Below are 24,160 nucleotides of genomic sequence, written 5' to 3'. Positions count from 1 at the left end.
ACATGCAACCTTGTGTGCGGCACATGGATGGACAGGGCTGCAGCTTGCTCTGTGGATACTGCTAAGATAAAAAGTCTCTGATCCAAGAGCTGAGGATGCTTGAACATCCACAGTGAGGATACATAGTAAAAGGAAATTCTGAATTACAAAGACTTTCCACTACTAAGCAACTGAATGTACCTTGGAATCTGTTCGACTGCTGGATACAAGATGTGTGCCTATCCTAAGTGACAAACTCTTTTGTTGAATGCCAAAAATCAATGTGTGGTTCCCCAGAGGATACTCAGTGCCATGTCACAGCAGGGACTGAGACCATTTAGGGCAAGCTCAGAGCCATGGTTTGATCCCTAGACACACACACACAAAAGGTGGTAGAATCTGACCAACTTAAAAAGAGCTGTTCTGAGAGAGGGCTTTCTCGAGATCTACTTTCTAGAATTACCCCAAATTTAGACTACAGTGAGAGAGCCCAAGTTTCAGTGCAGTTTAATTGTGTGGATTTCAGAGGACTTGGGAACAGGGATCTGTGAACTCAAATATAACTACAGCAAAACTATTACAGCACTATGATGACGGCTAAAATATTAGTTGATACTCAATTCACTTTTACGTTTCTCAGTTTTCTTGGCCTTTGACCTTAAAGAAGCTTCTATATTCTGCTCATCTGCTTCAAGAAAATCCTGTACTTTGCTTGTCCTGACAACCTGCCAGGGGAGGATTAGTTTAAATTCTCTCTGCTTGTTTGTTTTTTCCTTCATACAACTGATCCCTGTATCCTTACAATATGAGAGGTGATGAGCTGTATGAGTCTTCAGAAACAGTTCATTCCTACATGTAGTAATGAAAAAATCCATCTTGAAGTCAATACAATGTACCTAGATATCAGTGCTAATAACAGGCCATGCTTGATAGAGCAGTCATTTAAGGAAAGTAAGCATTTGGACAAAGCAAAGCTAGAAGGGAGTAAGGGCAGATTTGCAATGTTGCTGCTGAGTAGACAGGAGGCAGGTGGTCTTCAGATTTGTCTATAGCCTAGAATATCTTTAGTTCAGCAACTGATAGCCAGCTTTTGGTAGAGCCGCACTAGTGACAGGCCCTAACCACAGTTAAGAACATGCAGATTCTTGTACTTCTTACATTAATAGATTTTACCCTGCTTCAATACTTTTCACCTTGGTGAGTAAATGGTGGGGAATTTTTTTTAACTCGGTAAACAGGAACCAAAAGCGATATTGTAAATTAATGTGATTAAAAAACATTAAAATCCTTTGTAGTGCAGTAGTTTCCAGTGTAAGGAATATTTAATTACATTCTTAGTGTATTATTGCAGAAAAATAATTTCAGCTCAGAAAATGCAATGGCCTAAGTGATGTTTTAGTGCAGATTTGTAATTGGTTTTGTGTGCATGCACATGGCTCAGTGTTCATTGTGATTACTTAAACTCATTGTTTAAAAATAATTAATTGAATCAATCTTTTTCTAACTGCAAGAAAATTCTTTTCATCAACAGCTAAGGATTAAAATGGAGGTGAGGTGTTAAGAATTCTCTTACACAATAATTTAGGGTAGCAAGTGCAAGATAACAAATTAGCTTCAGAAAATATTAACATAACACCCGCAAAGCCTATAAAATCAAAGGGGTTTTCTTTGTAAATTTGACATTTCATACACTTGCACTGAGGAAATATGGTACTATAAACAAATAACTTGTTTAAATGTGGTGATTTCAAGTCTGAAATACAAAGACAGTCTGTCCTGAATTCTGTCTAAAATTTCACTCACTCAAAGACATTAAATACTCCTTTGTGCCCTATCCCAAGCCTGAGACAATCCTTCAGCATCTTGAAATGCACAACATGTTGGTCTAACATTTACCAGCTTACCAGAATGACAATGGGCTGTTACCAGCACCTAAGTGTCACTGAATTGTAGCAATGCTTGGTCACATTTTTTTTCTTCAATTATGGAGAAACAAGATGCCCTGATGTTCCTACCCTCTAAAATTTTTCCTGACATCTTGCTTCACTAAAATAATGATGTTTTCTCATTCAGATCTCATAAACAAGCTCAGGTTTCCCTATGGCCCCCTTTTTGTAAATTCACAGTAGCAATACAATTGCTACTACAGGTAGTTTAATATTTAAAATTTTTCTTTTCTAACTACTTTCTGCCCTGCATTCTTCATTATCCCTTGTCTTTTGACCTTCAGAATGAGAGCAGCGTGGACCAAAGACTGTATTTATTTGTGTGTATTTGCAATACACTAAGTATATTAATAACAAGCAAGACTAATCTCAAAGAATTTCATGCAGAAGTCTGTGTTGGAAAAATAGTGTTCTAATGTAGCCCCCATTTCAAATCCATTAAAGAAAAACGTCCTCCATTTAGTGATCAACATACTCTTCCATGAATGAAATCATATCCTTCCCTTAAAACAAGCTCCATTTAAAAGAAGAAATACAAATTACCATTACTCACCCCTCTTATCATTTCTTCCTGTACTTGTTAATTTATCTGAAGGGCAAGGACAACGTCCATCACACTTCACTGAGATCTGTTTTCCTGAGACACATGCTTGATATTCTAGTTTGCACTGTAATAAATGAGAGTGATGATCATTAATGTAAACATCTTTTATAATGTAAATTCCAACTCTTTATTTACTATGGTTATACATGCTTCAAAAAACTACTGTGTAGTATATATTATCTTTGCATTTATATTATGTATTAACAATGGAACCAAGTTGTAAAGTTATGTGATGTCTGAGGTGGTGGTTGTTCTGGGTTCACCTCTGTTATTAATGCCTTTGTACAATTACACTGATTTAACAATACAGACATATTCTACTCAGACTATATTAATTCTACCTGCTTTATCTATGCTAAAGATCAATAAGAATGCAAAGATCAGTACTGACGTATAAATCAAGGATCTTTTTAGAGGATTTAAACACTTCATGCATTTCTACTTTTGAACAACAGTGACCTAACCAAAATAAAGCTAGTAAAATCATGGTTAATACAATTTTACATATTCCATGCAGTGACTATTCTAATCAGGATCTATCTTTTGCAAGATACAAATAAAATGCATTAAATGTTTGTACATGCGTTGCTGATTTGTACAGCATTTATAAAATACTTGTCTTTATAAAATATAGACAAGGAACAAATTCAGAGATTAGGAACATCAACTAACCAAATACTGGACAAAATGAGAAACAACCCACAACCAGAACTAAAAATAATATGAAAATGTTTACTGGAGAGGAAAAAATGAAATTTTCATAAACAATCATAATCAGTATTGCTCTTTACAAGAAGTTACATTCTTTCTCATAATATTTACCTTACTTTACACGCATTCAGCCTAAGTACAGACAGTCAAAAAGCCTGAGGTGGTATTGATCCAAACTATGCAAGTTTCTCTAAGCTGAATACACTAAACCATTAATGAACAGAACTCACATTTACTCTTTGGTTCGCCAAGACAGGCAGATGCCTGCACTAGCCAAAGCCAGAAGGAGGGCACTCCCCCGCATGCCTCTCAGCTCTGCCAGGATGCAATCATCCCAACACTGCCCCCTTGCCAGCCCCCTGCCTCACAGCTGTGAGGGGGTTGCAGGGGGGTCTGTTCCCCTCCACCTCCCCCCTAAAGCTGAGAGGCAGGGGTTGGTGAGGGGGAGGGGTTGAGTAATCAGCCAGGTTGTGCGGGAGGGGAGGGGGCGAGAAAGCCCCCACTACAAGGACTTCCACCCCTTCTGTGCAGAGCCTGGCTGGGAGGGACCAGGGCCTGGGCAGGGGTCCATTTCCCCCCTCACCTGTACTCCCTGCCACCTGGGCTAGGAAGCAGAGGCTTTGCTGCCTCAGCTCTGTGACAGCACAGGAGTGGGACCACCTGGTTTAGCTGGAGCAGAAAAGCTGGGGCAGAGGCTAGCCTGTCCGTTTTGTGGGGGGAGGTTAGCAGGGGACCACAACACATCCTGGGATGCCACAAGACTGCCACCTAACTTGTGTCTGGAACAGAAGTTTGGTAGACTGATCTAAGTGATTCAATCTGATACTGCAACCATCCAGATATATCTTAAACTGGATTCCGCCATTTTGAAACCAGTATACACACACTGAATCAGTCTACATGCACAAGTTTAGACCAGTTTCCAATCACTTTTATCCGTTTATGTGTCATTTCTGTCCATAGCCTCAGAGTCAAAGGTCTGTATGAGCCTAAACAGCTCTTCAAATGACTAAGATTAAGATAATACAGTTTCTACAGCCAAAGGCAAGTAAGGAAGCAATGTGTTTATTACATTTCATTGCCTCTGAATTCCTAGATTGAAAGACCAGATATCCAATTACAGCTAGGTCAACTGAATTCAACATCAATCTAGAACAGGGCTGAATTTACGCCTGAGGGAGCACAGCAAGACACTTTAACTAATCTTCCACCACACCCCAAGAGGACACCACAGAGCTAGAGAAAAATAATGTTCTACCACTGTAAAGAAGATATGGACTTTCACAAATACATGTGTTCTTATTATCTTATTTTCTCACATGCAACATACACCTTTCCCTCAAAGGTAGCCCCCCTGGGAGGGGTTTAAGTGGGGAAGATCTTTTCTTTGCCTGAAAGAAACATGATTGAATATACTTCACATGCCATGTATCTGTCAAGATGGGTGCAGCTTGTATCTGTTATGGCAAGCTGAAGGGGCAGTGTCTCATGTTCTCTCTCTTACAGCCAGCCATAGCTGTTGGCTAAGCACTATAGCTTCTGTTGCTTCTGGCAGTATGTTGATGAGGTTTGTAATATGGAAACACTTTATTTATTAGAATATAAAGAACTAACTGTCTTGCTACTGTTCATGCAATGGTTTGGGGCCTAACCTTGTGTCACACAATAAGTCCAGGAAGAGCGTCACACACAGTAATCCAGGAAGTGTGGCACCCCAGGAAAGAGTCTGAATGAGGCAGCTGTCACCACAGTTGTCCATGACTTTGGAAAAATCTTTTTTTTTCTATATTCTGTCTTCTAAAAACAAGGTGCATGTTTTATTTGGGTATGCTGTATACAAGGAAATATGGTATCATTAGCCCACTGGCTCATCTGCAGAATACTCCCTCAGTCCACTGTTATGGAAAAAATATATTGGTCATGTAGAAACAGCTTTGAAGGGCTGAAAGAAAGACTAAAAAGATTAGAAGGGAGAGTATTTAGTCTCTCAGGAAGAGAAGAGAGGGCTCCCCCATTCCCAGTCAAAAAGACATTCATCCCAAAACCCCTAGAGTTTTACAGAATTCAAATTCTTCAAATCCTTGGCAAATCAAATCAAAACTTAATATTGATTTTTGTGATACCATTAAAACTCAAAGAAAGTGATTCACCAGAATCTTAAACGTATTAATTTATTTTCTATTTGGATATTTCTATTTGGAAGCTCCAGCTAAATCCAAATGCAGAATAAAATGACTAGATTGCCCTGGAAATTCAGAAGTGACTGTTAAAGGCTGCTTTGACTTTTTTCCATAGTATCTACCATTAATAAGAGGAGTTTCAAAGAGCAGAGGTATTTAATGGGAGGCAAGTTCAGATGAGCTTGAGGATATGTGTCATTATTCTGATGCTGACACAAAAGTACCTACGTTCACTCTCATTACAGGTCAATTCATGGGTCTTTGTCAGTTTTTCAATATAGCTGGTCTCTTCAACCTGCCACACATGTCCCCACAGGCTTAGTACAACCTGTGTGCTATCATTAAACTGTAATGCATGGCAAAACAGTATCAAGACAATGACTGTTAGAAGAGTAAGGAAAAAAATAGACCTCAATCAATCCTTTTGAATTTATATAACAATTTGGTTGGCACTGGACATTCTAAGTGGCAGCTTTTGGTGGAAGGCAGAAGGAGAAACAGGGATAAGGGACAAGAAGAACCTCACCACTTGTGCACCCTGAAAAAAATAAAAGAAGGCCCTGTACTCAGATCAGAACCAATGTGTGTACACACACACACACACACACACACACACACACACACACACACACGTGCATATATATACACACATACATATGGAACTTACTGCAGCTCTATATTTTTAGAAAGGATCAGGAAGAGAAAAGAAAACAATAAACAACAAAACAGAATGAAATGAAACAACAAAAAGAAGCCACGGTCCATTCCTACAACAAAAGACAATAGATAGTCTGGCATGCAATCATTCTCTGCTTTCTAAAAAGGTGCTTGCCACAGATACAGTGCCTGTGACAGTTTCTGTTGGGACTCCTAGTAAATTCTATATGAATTTCTATTTAAGAAAGATTCAGATTTTCCTATCTGTGAAATCTTAGTGATTGTCATCGTTCCATCTTAATTGCTTCCAATCTGACAAATAATGTTTAGATGTGTGAGTAGTCCCATTGAAGACTGCATTGCCTTTATTGACACTGTTCACTTCAATTGGGCATGTACATAAATCTTGACAGAATCAGAACCTTATTTATTAGATTTAAGATTTGAGATCTTTATAGAATAAATAACAACATGGAATACTTCTGGGAAGAGTTTCTCTCTGTTGCCAAGATACTTTAATGGATTCAGTACTTCTATTTGTTCTGTTCAAATAGGTACTCTGTTTCTAAGATTAGTAAATTTTTGGGGTAAAATTTGAGCTAACATAATATGTAGGGATAGACTCTTATATAGTGGGTTCTTTTAATTAATGATGTCTAACCAATTCCATTCATAATAATAGTGCTTTCTTTAAATATTAAAGGACATATTCTTCACTGCCATGCACCTAGTATATTAATCAACACCTAAATAGTGAGTGAAAAGTAGGTGAATTACACTTCCAAATATATAGCTTCTACTTGAAGCTGTTTTAGAATTGTATAAGCATGTTACATTTCCTTTACAGAGATGTAAATGAGGAACAAGGCAAGAGACGGTCAGACTTCATATCTACTGTAGCATAGAAGAAATACTGTGCTTCCACAAGGTTAAAGAATGAATCAGTGGGAAGTCCTGAATACTTTAGCAGCAACACCATGTGATGTTATAAAGAGAATATTTACATTCTTCTCCAAAACTATTCATCTGGGTCTCCAGACTAAGAAATGACTGCAATACTCTACAGGCAGCCGCAAGACTCAGGGGCAGGGGACAGAAATTACACATAACCCGGCATAAATGATTGGAAACCAGTTCAAACCTGTAACACAACGGAAGTTCAGGGAACATAAACCACTTTCAAAATGGCCAAAACTGGTTTAAAGATAAACCTGGATGGATGTAGTATCAGGCTCAACTGATTTTGCTTAAATCGGTTTATTGAACTTCTCTCCCAGATCCCCTCCAGATTCAAGATAACTCAGAGTTCCCCAGTATCCCAGGATACTTTGCACATCCCCCACAAACCGCTCTATTACAGGGTGGGTGGGCGGACTAGCCTTGGCCCAAGCTGTCTGCTCCAGCTAGGCAGGGAGGAGTGTTCTAGTAATCCCTTGGCTTCTGGCCTGGGCCACTACAGGCATGCGGCTGCATTTTGAAATCAAAAGGAAATGTTCATTTACCTGTTTATTGGTTCAATCTACCCAGTTTAGACTAACTTGTGAAGATTGAACTGATTCAACCTCAGTTTTTTTGACCATCTGTACATAGGCAGGAAGATCAGAGTCCTCACTTTAGCCGCAAGCTGGACAACAATACAGTTTTAACACTTGAAATCTACAAAGGGAAGCCTTCTCTAATGAAGAGTGTGAGGATAATTTGAAAAACAAAGGATACCAAAGAAAAGAAATGGGGGAACACCAGGGGAATGCTTCCCCTTTGGGAGAAAAAAACAAATAAAACCCAATGTACCCCAAATGCCTGTCATGCATCAATTTGACTAAAAATACAACAGTCTGGTTTAATTTGACTGCATTAGGAATTTTTCTGGCCTAAGGAAAGGCTGAATCCTCAAAGTAAAATTCATACAGCTGGGTTTACATTTTGTTTTTTAATCTCCCTAGCCCCTTAACTTCATACACTTGTTGCTCTTTCCTGTTGTGAACTACTGTACTGCTGAACAAACATATCCAGGCATGTAGATGTCTCCCCTCCCCGAACCTGCCCTCTCCCCAAATCAAATAGTCATTTATTCTGAGCTTGCCAGCTTTATCATCTGGCAAGTTCACTACATTTTTAGTTATAGGTTTAATTATGATGGGTACCACTTATACAACTCAAACTGCTTGAATTTTGCACATTGAATTTTGAAATAGAAGTGTAAGTACTTCTGACTTCATAGTAATATACTGCATAGAACTTTTCTTTAAAAAAATCACTTTTATTTAGATATACAGTTCCTAATATATCAGAGCCTCTTGGCAATACATTTCAGCATGAAAAGTTGCTTGCTTTATACACTGTTAAGATTCTCCTAAAAAATTCCAATTTGTACATTCTGCTTCCATTCTGCCTACTTGAATTCCTGTATATTTTCAACAACATTCTGTACTTTTGCTATATGTTGCATAGTGAATTGGAGACAGTCAATTAAGATCTATAATAAAAAAACATTAAAGATCCGCTGTCATCTTGAGGTACAAATTATATATTTTCTTCTTACAATAAAATTGGAAATAGTCATATTTATGGGCCAGTTACTACTGTGCATGTCATTTTAATACCACATTTCCTTGAATATAGGACAACTGTGAATATAAGATGAGAGCCCAATAATAAGACACTACATATGGAAAAATTCTTATAGTTTTACAGGTATAGAATCTAGTTATTGGAGGTTTGCCTTGAATTTGTTCCCTTTCTACTGCTACAGCAGGGAAAATAAATCTTGGTTGAGGGGGAGAAGGGTCAGGTGACTACCTTGTCATCTAACCCCCACCAACTTCTTCCCCTGCAGCCCTTTCCACACCACCCCCCTGTTATTATCATAACCTGTTCTCCCAGAGCACACAGAAGTGAGGAGCTAATTTGAAAACACTAACTTCAATATAAACCAACCTACTGTAATTTGCATATATTGTAGTACCAATAGATTAAATTCATACAGAAATGATGCATAATACCTTTTTTTGAAGCTACCGCAAGTTTTAGTACAGGTACTCCACAACACACTTTTAAGCAGAACTTCTGTATTTACTTATATAGTACAGACTATGCTGGATATTAGTTCAAAATCTAAAATCTCATGATTTACCTTATACTTCACAGGGCTGAGTCCCAGGAGAGACAACAGTGTTTCAAGCCATGGTGACCCCATAGCTCATCACTACTTAATGCATGAGTGTATTCCAGACATACCTTACAACAGCTCCATGTGCTAATTAGCCCCCACTCATGACTCGAACCAGGTGTTCTTGCCATGAGTCCTGGGATTCTCCAAAAATTTATATGTAGAAAAGGCTCAGAGCAACCAGCTCCAGCTCATGAAAGGTGGGGCCACACTAATCATATGCATCAGGCTGAGGGAGAGGGTGACAGAAGTACTCTGGGTAACTGTTTGGGACCCTGTTTGATTATGTTTGCCAGACATTTCAGGCTGATGAAGAAACAGAAATCATTGGAAATGAGAAAGAAAGGTGCAGGCTCAACAGTGGGAGTGAAAAAGTCAAAATGTAGTTCATGTAGTGGCTCACCATGACATAAAAAGAATCAACATCGAGTGGCCCTACATGCAATGGCCATGGTCATATGTCTTATTCAGATAAGCTGCACTAACCTAGCCTTGTGGTAGGTTCTTATCAACATATTTATCATGTGTTTTAGAGTCATGCTCAGTATTGGCAGTATTTACTTGACTACCTAGTTTGGTTCTGTTACTTAGCATATCTGCATTTTGGAAGTATTTTACTGATATATGATATATTTAATAATATTTTCTTGTACAAGATCATAAGATAAGGGCCCTTTTCTGCCCATGCTGATCGGGAGAAAAGCTTACACTTGTATTCAAGTAAATATGGTATATTTGAATTCTATGCAAATCATGGCTGCTGCAATGTTAAAGATGCTAAGAAAAACAAACTAAAAAACCCACCAGCTTTGCTTCAAAACAAGCTTATGCTACAGGTACTTAGAAGTAGAAGGTAAATTGATCCCTGTATAGTCTATAGGTATGACATACATGTATATACACAGTCAGCTGTTAAAGAACATTTTGCAGGTTACAAAATTAAATGCTCTTTCAAAATTAATAAATGCTGAAATTAAGGCTTTCCATGTAACTTAATTTGGATTTATTGGTTCATACACAACACTAATATATTATAAGAATAGTGTATCATTAGACAACCACTTACTATTTTTTCAACAATGCAATCGCCTTATATTTTGTATGGGATGCACATACCATGGAGATGGATTGTTTTGTTACAGGACTGTTTTTTGTAGAATCCTGCTTCATTTTTTCAGAGATTGGGAACTATGCAATGAATGAGGCAGGGAATTGCAAAGAAAGAGAGCATAATGGTTAAGGCAGCTACGTGCTGCCCTAGAGAACTGGATTGTATCCCTGGCTTTTCCAGAGAGTTCTTCTTAGATGCCAGGCAAGATACATAAACCAAACTCTTTGCAGGTGGTCATTAACTGTATATTCTCAGGCCTTGGACACACATGCATTTGTAGTACTGCAAAGTGCTGAATACCCTTTGCTGAAGTGCTACAAAATCACACAAAAATCATGTTTTCAAGCCAGTGGGTGATAGGAAGATACTCATTTGCTCCTTGTATCCCCGGGGGAGCCTGTCAGTAGACTCCATTGCTGACAGCGGCTCCTCCCAGACCAGAGCACCAGCACCCCAAGTTTCCAAAAGCATGGCAAGGGAGTAAAGAGAGAAGCAATCCTCACCCCCTTACCACCTCTGCAACAGTGGGAGAAGGGCTGATCTGCTTTTGACAGTTGCTGCTCCAGTTTGATCACTGATAATAATCACTAAAAGCCTGCCTCCCAGCACAGGAGAACATGGGCTGCCTTTGACAGACATTACTCCAGGACCCATTTCTCAGAGCAGCATCTCTCCTTATCCCCACAATAGAAAAAGGCATCTCTCTGCCACTGCCACCATGGCAGGCATAGCATCTATCTCCAGTGCTGCAGTAGCAACTTGCCATGGTGTGCAGAGCTGCAGCTACAGATCCTGGTTGAACAAAAGCACTGCTATGCATGAGCTTTTAGGGATCCAGCTTCTCTTTAGGGGGAAGGACAGTGGAGCACTGTGGGATGCTAGAGGACCAAAACATACCTTGTAGCACGACAGGGAACATGTGGCAGTACAAAATGTTTGAAATAGGAACATTCTTGTGGAGGTTACGCTACACTTGCAGTGATACAAATGGTGTAAATGTATACACACTACCTTTTTGTAGCATTAAAAAGGCATATTATATATGTGTATATCTTTCTCACTACAAGTATAACGTGTACAAACACCTTGGTTGCTTGGTGCCTGACTGGAGACCTTGGGATCTGAGAGCTCAGCTCTTCACCAAATTTTATCCCAACTGAAGTGAACTGGAGCCGTGCTTTGGACATAAAAACTGCTTTATAATGACAAAACTCTGAAAATTAGGTCACAATGTCTCAAACCGGGCATTTTAATTGGATAATTCTGGACTTAATTTTTCTGTCCCACAGTCACCCACCAGTCATCTGATAATGGTGTGGTGAAAAAATGTACTTAAATACTATAGTGCTATATTAATTTTCTCATCAGCTCTGATAATTCTATCTTCATAGCAGGATATGAATTATGTATAGTAAATAATACATGGAGGCATTCATTGAGCAATACATAACAACATACTATTGAATAGCTGCTCATTAAAATGAGTATGGTTCATCCTACACAGTGAGTCAAGTAGGATCCTGTGGAGGGAATAGTGTGTGAACATGTAATTAAAGACTATCAAACTGCATACACAGAAGGGAGGCTGTTAAAATAACATGAACAACCTTAATTTTGGTATTTCCTAACTTTTCTGATGCCTGACTTTGCAAACTTTAACAAGGTCCCCTTTGTTTTTAGTTGTGGGGGCATTTTTCCCCCACTGTAATATCATTAATGTTTAAGAAAGAAAGTGGAAGAAAAAAAAATGACACGGTGGCTGTGTCCACACGAGCATAGACATTTGTTTTTCTGGGGACAAGAAGCAGTGGCATACCTTGTGCCGCTGCTGGTTGTCCTTGGGGAATGCCTGTGCCATGTGCCCTCTGGTGCAGAGCAGGTTACCCCAGGTGGGGTAGGGGAAGCTAAGGCCAGCACTGGGCTGACTCCAGCAGCGTTACCTGGGGTACTGGGGGCCTCCTGGGGCTGCACCAATGGTGATCCTGCTGCTCAGAGCCCAGTTGGCAGCTGTAGTGTGGCTCTAGCCAGCCAGGCTCTGGTTTTGGGTAGCGTGTGCTGTCCCCATGTATGCCATCCTGCTTTTTTTTGCACAGGTTTTTTGACCCTGGGATCTCCTGGAATCACAACACCCCCCCCCCCCCCCAACACACTGCTAGCTTGCAGCACAGAGAACACCTCATAGCTGTGCTCATTTGGACATGGCCAGTAGTTCCATTATAAGGCAGCAAATCACCTCCCACATGTGTCATCAAATGGTGGAAAACTATAGATCTACCAGATGGGTCTCCTGTACCAGAGCTCATGGAGTAACTGAAGGTTGTAGCTTTAGTTATACCATGAGATTTTTAAAATGCTTTGGGATTGAAAAGATGTATAGATGTATATAATACAATCTCACATACACACACACACCTTTTTCTAAAAACCAGTTACCTGAAATTGTAATGTGCTTTATAAGTGAGAAATAGGGTAAAAGCAGTTTCTGCCTTACCAGACAAAAGCAACTCATATGGAACAGAACAATGAGCAGCTTATAGGAAGCACAACAATAAGTAGGTTTTGTTCTTTGCTACTTGCTATAAAAAGATTTTTTCTTTGCTTTGCATTGCAAAGACAAGATGCATATTTATTCCTTGGTATGAGGTCTGTGAGAAAATATAATATGCATACACACATATATGCACACATAGGTTACAAAGTTAAGCAACTGAAAGATAGGAAATGTCAAGGGTAAGGCTGTTTGTGTAATCATAATTCCTTTTTGGGTATGAATTAGAATGCAGTCTTTAATTACACGTGGCATTTTTCCACACAGTTTTAGCCTTACTTGGGGTAGGTCTACACTGAAACCAAACATATGAGTACAGACTGTGTAAGCATACCTGAGCTATCTCACCCAGGAACTGTAGTCACAGCAGCAGGGAGGTCAGACACAAGCTGCCCAGGCATTTAACTAGGGTAGCAGCCAGCACTGAGTGCCATATTACCACAGTTTCATACTGCTACTAGTTCAATGAGAGTTTTGGAAAAGCTATTTCCAGCAGATTAGTCCTACTGTAAAAAAAATGCATGAAAGAATGCAGGTAGTGTTTTGACCAAGAAACAAAAGGACACGTGCTTACTGAACCAGGAGGTTAAATAGTTTAACGGCCTTTGTGCCTGAAAGAAAACTGATGAAACATTGTTTATAAAGCTGTGAACTAGAGAAAGCAATTTACAAAGCAAACTGAAAATCTGTATGCAGCCTTTGCTTTCAATTCTTAGAAAACTCATTCTCCTCCAGCACCCTCGCCCTCTTTCTTCAGTATAATGTGATCTAGCAATTTAAAAAGCAGGACAAGAAATCAGGTCACCTAGCTTCTAATGCCACTTGATTGTTTATAACCTTGAGGAAGCCACTTTCTGGCTCTGGGCCAAACTTCCAAAGTATACCTTTGACATTATACGCAAATAGGTGCCCAGAAATACAGATATAGCCCTATCACATCTGAGATTTTCCAACGTACCTAAAGAAATCAGAAGCATGGCACTGATTTCTTGCAACACGGTTACCTAACCTGCTTAGGAGCTTTTGAAAATTTTAATAGTGCATATCTTCAATTTCAGCCAAACACCTGCATTTTTCAGCACATCAGTACCTTTAAAAACCTAAGCCTCTGAAGCTTATTGTACTCATTTTACACACTGGAAGTTATATACATTTACCAAACACCATCTCAAGCCTCTCAATTTCTTGTTCTTAAGGCACTTTTTTATAGCCCTGGTTGAAAATCTCCCTATTTCAGAAAGTATCAAATAGTTAAGTATTATTAATCGATAATCAATTGTTGCAAGTTTAAAATAGCAACATAATATTTTACCAAATAAAGGTACTTAAAATATTTTTCATATATAATATCAATAATTAGACTGTAAAAACAAATATGTTATATACTGCTTTTAGAATATTTCTTTTTTTTTTTTAAAGGAAAAGTATTTGCACTAGAAACATATAACAAACAAGTTTTTTAAACATTAATGTTTCATACAATCATAGAAAATAAGAGTTGGAAGGGACCTCAGGAGGCCATCTAGTTTAGCCCCCAACTCAAAGCAGGACCATCCCCAACTATATCATCCCCGTAAAGGCTAAATAATTCAAATAAATATTCCTATGTTATGCATTTTCTTCTCATTCTGCCTCAAGTATACCCACGCTAATATAGCTACCTTGAAACTATATCTGAAATATAAGCTTGAAGCATGTGAGTATATGCATGTTAATATTTTGTGTGTGTGCGTGTGTGTGTGTATTTATATATACATACACACACACACACAAAATATTAACATGCATACACTCACATACATACATACATACATACACACACACACACACACACCTTTTTTTTTTTCCTGTGTGCACACCCAATAGTTGCATAGTGCTTAGGGTCAGAAGGAACCTAAACAGATCATTAGGTCCAACCCCCTGCTCCGGGCAGGAACGAGTGCTGGGGTCATAACACCCCAGCCAAATATCTATCCAGCCTCCTCTTAAAACCCCCAAGGTAGGACAGAGCACCACCTCTCTTGGGAGTCCATTGCAGAGCCTGGCAACCCTAACCATAAAGTAATGCTTCCTGATGTCTGGCCTGAACCTTCTCTCTAACAATTTGTGACCATTATTCCTAGTAACCCCCGGTGGTGCTTGGGGGAACAGAGCCTTAGCCAATTTCTGCTGGTCCACCCTGCTGAATTTGTAAAAGGCCACCAGGTCCCCTCTCAGTCTTTTCTTGTGGAGGCTGAATAGATTCAGGCCCTTTAGCCTCTCTTCGTAGGGTCTGACCTGCTTCCCTGACCATGCGAGTGGCCCTCCTCTGGACCTTCTCAATGCTAGCCACTTCCCTCTTGAAGTGCGGCGCCCAGAACTGGACGCAGTACTCCAACTGAGGCCTGACCAACACCGCATAGAGGGGAAGGACTACCTCCTTGGACCTGCTTGTGATGCATCTGTAGATGCACGACAAGGTGCAGCTAGCCTTACTGACTGCTTCCTCGCACTGGCGGCTCATGTTCATCCTGGAGTCAACAATGACTCCAAGATCCTTTTCCGCCTCTGTGTTGACAAGAAGGGTGTTCCCCAGCCTATAGGTGTATTGCTGGTTCCTTCTCCCTAGATGCAGCACCTTGCACTTGTCTGCATTGAATTCCATCCTATTCTCATCCACCGACCTCTGTAACCTGTCTAGATCTAGCTGGATTCTGTCCCTCCACTCCAGCATGCCCACCTCGCCCCACATCTTGGTATCATCAGCTAATTTGGACAGTGTGTTTTCCACACCCACATCCAGATTGCTGATAAAGATGTTAAACAGTACAGGCCTCAGGACCAAGCCCTGGGGGATTCCACTGCCCACAACCCTCCAAGTCAAAAATGACCCATCCACCACCACTCTCTGGGTGCAACCATCTAGACAATTTGCCACCCATCTGACTGTGTAGGCATCGATGCCACAGTCACCTAGTTTTTTTAAGAGAATGTGGTGAGAAACAGTGTCAAAGGCCTTCTTAAAGTCCGGGAAGATGACATCCACCTCAACGCCCTCATCCAGAGACTTTGTGACCTGATCATAAAAGGAAACCAGGTTAGTCAGGCAGGATCTGCCCTCAATGAACCCATGTTGCTTGCCCCTGAGCATTACCTCCCCTGCTGGGCCCTTGCAGATGTGTTCCTTGATAATTTTCTCAAAGGTCTTCCCAAGGACAGAGGTAAGACTGACTGGCCTATAATTGCCAGGGTCCTCATTTCTCCCCTTCTTGTAAATGGGGACCACACTGGCCTTTTTCCAATCCTCTGGTACCTGGCCAGAGCCCCACGAGCACTCAAAGCCGTGCCAGGGGCCCCGCTTATGACCCCTGCCAATTCCCTCAGCACCCTCAGTTTAAGAGCATCTGGACCTGCTGATTTAAACACGTACAGCCCCTCCAAAAGTTCCCTAACTAGGCTGTCCCTGACCTTAGGCATGGCAGTGCCTCCTATGGGTCCATCTGTAATCCTAGTGGGGAAAATGTCCTGGTCCCTGTTCAGAAATATGGAGGCAAAGAATTCATTAAAGAGGTCAGTTTTTTCATTTGCTGCAATCACCAGATTGCCAAGCCTGTCCTGTAGGGGCCCCACCCTACCCGGTACCTTCTTCTTACTTCCTATATATATGAAAAAGGACTTTTTGTTATCCTTAATTCTGGTCGCTAGCCCTAGCTCCTTCTCTGCCTTGGTCTTCCTAACAGCCTCCCTGCAGTCACGAGGAATGGAGGTATAATCATCCTTGGTGATAGTCCCTTGCTTCCACTGTTTGTACGCCTCCTTTTTTGCCCTCAGGCATTCCTGGATGCCTTTGCCAAGCCATGGGGGCTTTTTAGCACTCCTGCTCCCCTTGGTACACATTGGGACTGACTCCCTTTGAGCTCGGAAGATCGTCTCCTTGAGGAACAACAACCCATCTTGGATTCCCATTTCATTGAAGCTCCAAGACCCCAATACCTCTCAGTGTTTAAAGAATGCTATTAAGGTTGCAAAGGCAAGTATTAAAACCTAAAAATGCCAGCCTCAAGCTTTCAGTCGAACTTTTCTTGCCTAACCATCCCAACTTTTACTTCATCACAGGCCCTCTCTGTCCAAAACACTTCCAGCCTTCCTACATTTATACCCAAGCTTAGCCAGCACCATTCTACAGCTGCAGTGGGAAGGAAAACCCTGCTCGGTTCTAGGCTGGAGTATGCCCACTGTGCACAGAACCTCAGGGAATTCATTTGCAAGCACTTAGGGGCTGTCTATCAAGGATACTAAAAATAGGATTTTTTTTTTAGGGGCTATTTCCATGTTATGAAGGTGATTTTCAGAAATTTACATTCAGGATCCAAGGCATTTGTGTGCAATAGTTTTGCAAGGAAAGGTTTCCCTTTTTTGTTTCTTTCCCCATCACCTCCTTCTTAAAAACAGCCAAACAACGTTGCCTAATATTTCCAAAAAAAGAAATCAGCCATGGCAGATACCCAGCATGTAAAACATTACCTGAAATAGCAGTCATAGGCAACTGAAAAGAGTCTACTAATGGCGCTGAACATTAGTAACAGGCAGAGATACCAGCCCACCTCCTCCCACTCCTCCTCCTCACACCCCAAACACACAGTACTGAGTGCAGGGAACTTTTGTTAAAGATTCAGTTCAACTGTTAAGGCGCATTGTAATTCTACTTTTGGATGCAATATAGTTCCTTAAACTATCCCCACTGATTACATTACTAATTAATCAAGTTCAATTTACCTAATTATACCAAAGTTGAAATATTTATAAGTCAATGAAAATTATAAATGAACTAAAATATCACATAAAGGGCAGGCTCATTAATCTTTAATTACATAGAAATGCAAATAACCTGTAAAGACAGACCTAGTTATCCATGATTGGTTATCTTAATACCTAAGGCCCAGATCCACATGAAGACTTAGTGATCCTGAATATTGCCAGGGCTAGACTCTAGGTACTGGACTCTCTAGGTGGAATATTGAAACATGAGTTAAGTAAGTAAAGGTGGTATTACAGGTTACCTTTAAAACATTCTAACCCTGTGGACTGTTAGGCAGTGTTAGAGAGAGCAATTGCAGGTTAAGGCTGTCTCTGACCTGTACAACTGTGATTTGCCACTAGAGGACCTGGAGACCAGGAGTGAGTACACACATAGTAAATTGACTTAAAATAAGATGACTTAAGCCATGTCAGAACATACACATGTACAGCTTCTTGACATGGTGACAGCTATCTTGTGAGCTAATTCAACTTAACTAATGCGACTCAAGATAATACACCTAGAAGGTGTTTTATCTTATGCTGCATTTAAGTCAACTCTGCTCCACATGTGTGCATGCTCCGACAGATAAGTCGACTTGAAAAGGTTAAGTCAGTTTAACTGTCAGAAAGTTCATGTGTTTGTACACACCCCAGGGATGTGGCAACAAGCCAGGATTCTATCCCTCCTCTGGGAGCAGAGACCTGGGGATTAAGTGTGGCAAGAGTATGGAGCTTAGGAAGCGTGTTTCTGCAGGCTCCATGTTCCCAGCAGGGGAAAAGGCAGGGAGGAGGCTGGGGAGGAAAGCCATACCCCTTGCCCTTAATTCTCCTGGCTACGGGAGAGCAACCTGGATGTGGGACAAAGGCTTAGCCCTCTGAGGGTAGGGCTATGTGCCTGACCCCCAGCCCAGGAACCTGGATTGGGTCTTCTGGGGTTCTGGGTGGCAAGTTTGTCAGAGGTAGAGGAACTAAGAGCTGTGCATTTTGGGATGCTGCAGATTGGTCACTTTATCTCTGTGGAGCAGATTAACAATTACTTGGCCCAACCCAGGTAGAATGGTTGAGAGAGAGCCCTTGTCCAAAGTGGCATAATTTAAAGATGTTTAAGAGGGTACTCAATACAGATTAACATCCTCTAAAGCATGGACACTCTGACGTTGAGTGCCATTAGAATGTAAAGTAAGGGGAGGTATTTGTATTGTATGGAGACAGCTAGGCCAAGGACTTCACCCAAATCATGCAAGAAATTGCTTTTGATATTTCACTACTTAAACAAATATTTTTGTTCAAATTTAAGACAAAATCAAACAAACAAATAGGCATTAAAACCAACTGGCCTACAGCTAACAAATCTGTACTTATGTTTTAAAATAACTGCCTGATTTCTCCCACTGGCAACCTTTTGTTATTCAGACTCCCCCGGTTACCTCTTATTTCTCCTTCCTAAATTGTCTTTGTGCTCCGTGAAGTGTTACTTTTGTTACTTCTGTTGCTTTTCTGGAAAACCTCCCAACTCCAAAGATCTGTTTCTAAATTTAATTATTTTTTAGGTGACACTGAGCTTTACAATTCATATTCTGTATATCAATGCTCACTCCTGTTCTTTCTAGACTTAATTATTCATACAGTCTTTCTGACATGCTGCTTTTTTATCCAGGAACATATTATCCAAATGTTTGTCTCAATGTAGCCTCCAAATTAATATTAAAAAGTGGACACAGATGAACCACAGTTGTAAACACTGCCATGCAGATCAGGAAAAATGCATTTTGGAGAGAAAACCAGTTGTACTCTTTTGGACGGCTTCCTTGAAAAAAGGCAAGATGTAGTAGACTAGTTGAAAGGTCCATAAACTTATGGAGTGAGAAAACAGGCCTAACAGCAATGCCTAGAAAGGAATCAAATTGAGGAGGTCTTCTCTTTGTAAAAAATCAGCTTAAGTTAGGAAGAATCCTTCCCAAGAAAATACATGAAGATGGAAAGACAAAGCTAGACTTGGAGGGAGAGAGAGTGTGTGTGTGTGTGTTTGTGTGTGTGTGTGGACACTCTCTCTTTCTGGAGTACGTGAACATCTAAGACTGTAACTATCTGAAATGGTCCTGATTAATTCAGGTCAAACCCAAGGACAAGATAGGTGTGGCATAGCTTTCTATGCACACAGACTAGGTATAGATAGGCAAAAAGTCCAAGCTGACTCGATCCAATCTTCGCAGGTTAGTCTAAATTGTGTAGCCTGAATCAATAAGCAAGTAAATAGGCATTCACTTTTGATTCCAAAAATGCAGGCACATGCCTGTAGTGGCTCAGGCCAGAAATTGAGGGGTGCTAGAGCATGCCTCTCTGTTCAGCTGGAGCAGAAACCTTGGACAAAAGGTAGCCTACCTACCCTGTGAGCAGGGGTTCATGGGGGAGGTGCAAAGCATCCTGGGATGCTGGGAGAGCGTAAGTGAACTTGAATCTAGAGGGGATCTGGGACAGAAATTCAATAAACCTATGTAACCTAAATCATTTAAGTTTGATACTACATCCATCCAGGTTTATCTTAAACTGGTTTCGGCCATTTTGAAAGTGGCTTATATGCACTGAACTTGTGTTAACAGATTTGAACTGGGTTCCGAGCACTCATACCAGTTTATAAGTCATTTCTGTCCTTAGCCACTGAGCTTCCAAGCTGCACTGCTTCTCCCTAGGTGGTTAGGGAAAGCACAGGCTTGTTCCTGATAAACGTATCCCTAAAATGTCTGGCAATTAACTTCAATGAGCCATGATTAAATTACAGACGTACACTGCATGGGGGGTGGGGGGACATATTACTGTGGTAATATGAACCTTGAGCAGTGTTGAACACTAAATATGTACAGTACAAAGGGTGTGCCTTATGAAGGTATACCAACACATTCAATGTATATATTTAAAATGGCATATCTACCCTGAACACACAACTTTGGGTATATAAAGGGCATAAGATATTTGTGCCCAAGCAAAATTCCAATACACTGCCCATTATATGTAGATAAACAATACAAAGATTTCAAATCTGATTTTGCTTTTATTACTCTAATAAACTATAATATATGACAACAGACTCACACTGTGCTTTCTTAAAGCTGAACTTACCCTTCCTGAAGGAAAAGCAGATATGTCATTAGTCTGTTTCTATATTATTTCAATATTGGACATTTTGAAACCATTAATATGGAAATAGAGTGATTCAGAGAAGGATTCCTTAATACTGCAGACATTTTATCATCTCACAGAGTTAGTATCTGCTAAATTGCTAATCCTGCTGCTTTTCCCTTTTCCTGTGACAGCATGACTAGTTTTTATAGGACCCCTGGTATAACCGAGTATTAAATTGCTGCTATGGCGTTTGATGTTGGCACTTGAAACTTTTCAGTATTTCAAGTCTGCACTAAGTGCCTATGTGACCTACATGAACAGTGTATAAGAATATTTTCCTTAGAAGAAGCTGAACACTTTGTTCTGTTTGATTACTAAACTAATTGCAAGTTCCAATAAATTTTAATTTGAATAATTGCATTTTTACCTCAATTACAGTCCCGTAGCTTTTCAGATGCTTATTATCCCATTAATTGTCAAAGAAAACCTAGAACAAGATAGTTTAGTAACATTAAATATGTCTTTTTTATGCTTGCTCTGTATAACATTGTTTCAGGACCTTTCCTGAAGGATAAAAGCTGAATTAATTACTAGGAAAATTTAAGATCAATCAAAATGTGCAGCAAATGACAACACACAGATATTTATTATACCTCTTCATAAGGCTATAATGAGATGCGGAGACAGCAGAGACAGACTTAGAGTAAGAGAACTTAATTTAAAGGTCTATTCCTTCTTGATGAGCACACATTTAACTCCCATTAGAGTTAAGAGGAGTCAGGGAGGCACATCAAAAGAAAAAAATCCAGCAGACCCCCTTGGTTCAGTGCACTTGAAAGTGATGTTTAATTTAAATGAGCACATAAAAACAAATGTTAAATTGGTATTAAGAAAATTACAGAAAATAGAAGAAGTATGGCAATTCAAAAATGGTATTGTTCTGTTTTTAATGCAAAATAGTGTAACTGTGCATTGAATCCTTTAAGTATCTAAACAGAATTGGCATATACAATATGTAGGAGTGGGTAACACAGATCAGACATAATCTGGCCCATGAGTGGCATAACTGAACCACCTAACAAGGGCATAAAACTAGTTTCAGGTGTTAAAAGCTCCAGGAGCAACCCAACATTACCATGTAACAAGCCCCTTAAAAAGAAGCAAGATCTGTGAGGTTTAGTAATATCTTTTACTGAGCCATATGTTAGGAAACATGTTAGAAAAGCTTTTGGACACAAAGTGCCCTTTATTGAGCAGATTCAACCTAAGCTAAATACCATTTAGAATAAATGCTTTATAGAAACTACTTATGTTAATGAGTGTGAGCATTTAAAAATGGAAATCAGCAGTTAACCTCTGGAGCAAAGGGAAGTTGTTAGAAGGAGTTACAGAACAAGAAAAGAAAAAGACTTAGGAAGAATTATGCATTCAAGAAAGAATAAAAATGTGTGAATCTAGGAATCAATCTAGATTCAATATGTGAAGCAATCTAGCATTACAAAATGTAAGAGCAAAAATCCAGTGGCTGCCATCAGCTTTCTCCTTTTTAACTTTTCCTGACTAATTCCTGCCACCTATTATTTTGACACTCTTTAAGGCCCTAATCCAGAGAAGTCTACATAAAAATGCTTTGGTAGACCAAGATCTAAAATATTTTTCCTTGCATCTTGAACTTAATGCACACACACACACAGAAACTAAATCTGGAAAACTTTCATTCTACTTCTAGTTCTTTCTCCTTCTCCAGTACCCTCAATAGTCACTATTATCAGCTTCTAATCACTTAAAATGTCTTCTCCTACTTGATTCATTTTGCAATTTTGCCTGTCATATTTAATTGCTCTCTCTCTACTGAATTCTTCTCTTCTGCCCACAAACAGCCTCTTGCTTTCCTTTTTTGGTAACTAGGAAAAAAAAATATCTTGAAGTGGACCTGCCTTTCCAATTATCACAGTACCCTCTTTGTAGTATATTCTCTCCACTGAAACCACAGTCACTAATGAGCTCCTGCTAAGTTAGTCTGAATCAAACTTCTCTATTGTTCTTTTTCCTCCCTGCTGCCATCTGTCTTCCCCACTGCTTTCTTGGGTACATTACTTTGCACTCTCCTAGGTCTCTATCTATCTCACAGATTTGAGACTATCTTTTGTTGTCTCGCATCCTCTTAAATGTTTTTTTTCAATTGGCTTCCTTTGGAGTCTGTTTCTGCTCTTCTCTGGGTATGTCTTAGGGGGCCATTAGGGGGCAGCAATAAACCACAGAGCTTACTGCTTATTGCTCTGCAGTTTATTGCTCCTGGGAAGCTACCAGGAGCACATCTGCATGTGTGCCTGGACCCCAGCACATTGAGCTGGGTCACAGCAGCCCCAGCTGGCAGGGGGCCCATGGAGTCAGCTTGCCAGCCTGGGGCTGCTCCAGCCAGGCTCAATGTGCTGCAGAGGGGCTGGCTGGGGCATGAGGATGCTTCAGTGTGGGGCTAGACAGCAGGCAGCCCTGCCACTGAAGCACCCACATGTCCCAGCCAGCCAGTTGGCGTCTACACCTGTTCTGCTGCACATGAAAAAAACTCCACAACAGGGTAGGAATTGTATTTATGACCCCTATCCTGCTGTGGAGTTTATTAGTTTTGTGTGCCCTAATAGGGGCACACATGTAGACACTGAGACATTTACTGAGCAGTTAATTAGTCAACAGCACAGTAAACATCTTGTATAGACAGGCCCACTGTGACCTTATCTGCTCCTACATAATTATTGTAAGAGAAGCTATTATATTCATCCATGTTCACAAAGGTGCCTGCACTGGGCTATAATTCTAATGTACACATTCTCCAGACATCGCCGATTCTCATGGCAGAAGTTTTCTTCGGCTGTTCCAGAATTCTAATTACAATATTTTAAACACAGATTTGAAATTGATGAAGTTTGGTTAGTTAAAGCTATTTGAGCCAAATTCATTTCTCATTTATTTAATAGTCTTCCACTGGGGACATATTTGGTCCAACTTGATAGTTTGGGAAATTAACAATATGCAGTAGGAGCTTTAACTGCTGCTGAACTTCACTAATTTGCATTTTTGTTGTAAAAATCCTGTTTGACAGGTACCATACAAATTAATTTTTCCAAGAGACAGCGGTTAAATCATTTGGGCTTTTTTTATAACAATGACTTAGTATGTGTGGGCCAGTGCAGATCATCACAACAATTTCAACAATATTTATTTAAATGTTGACACCGTTTTCACTTTTGAGTAAACAGTTTTTATTCTTAATTCTTTGAAAAATAATGTAAAAGTTTATTTAAAAATAAATTCCTGCTTCTTGGAAAAAATAATATTTTCATAAACAGAAAAAAAAC

At 40.0% G+C, this 24,160-nt stretch overlaps 1 protein-coding gene across 4 annotated transcripts in view; it reads right to left on the bottom strand.

Moving 5' to 3' along the window:
* SPOCK3 (SPARC (osteonectin), cwcv and kazal like domains proteoglycan 3) overlaps positions 1–24,160 on the bottom strand; it is a 508,697-nt gene that overhangs the window by 145,061 nt on the left and 339,476 nt on the right. For all 4 annotated transcript variants that reach the window (XM_059721899.1, XM_059721898.1, XM_019481419.2 and 1 more), the window contains one exon: positions 2,479–2,593. In XM_059721899.1, the coding sequence (XP_059577882.1) occupies positions 2,479–2,593 (115 nt within the window). The remainder of the gene's footprint in view (positions 1–2,478; positions 2,594–24,160) is intronic.

This window comes from Alligator mississippiensis, chromosome 2 (genome assembly GCF_030867095.1).
Source record: "Alligator mississippiensis isolate rAllMis1 chromosome 2, rAllMis1, whole genome shotgun sequence".
In the NCBI taxonomy this organism is placed as follows: domain Eukaryota; kingdom Metazoa; phylum Chordata; order Crocodylia; family Alligatoridae; genus Alligator; species Alligator mississippiensis.
The sequence above is the reverse complement of the archived record's forward strand: the minus strand, read 5'-3'. Positions and strand labels throughout refer to the sequence as shown.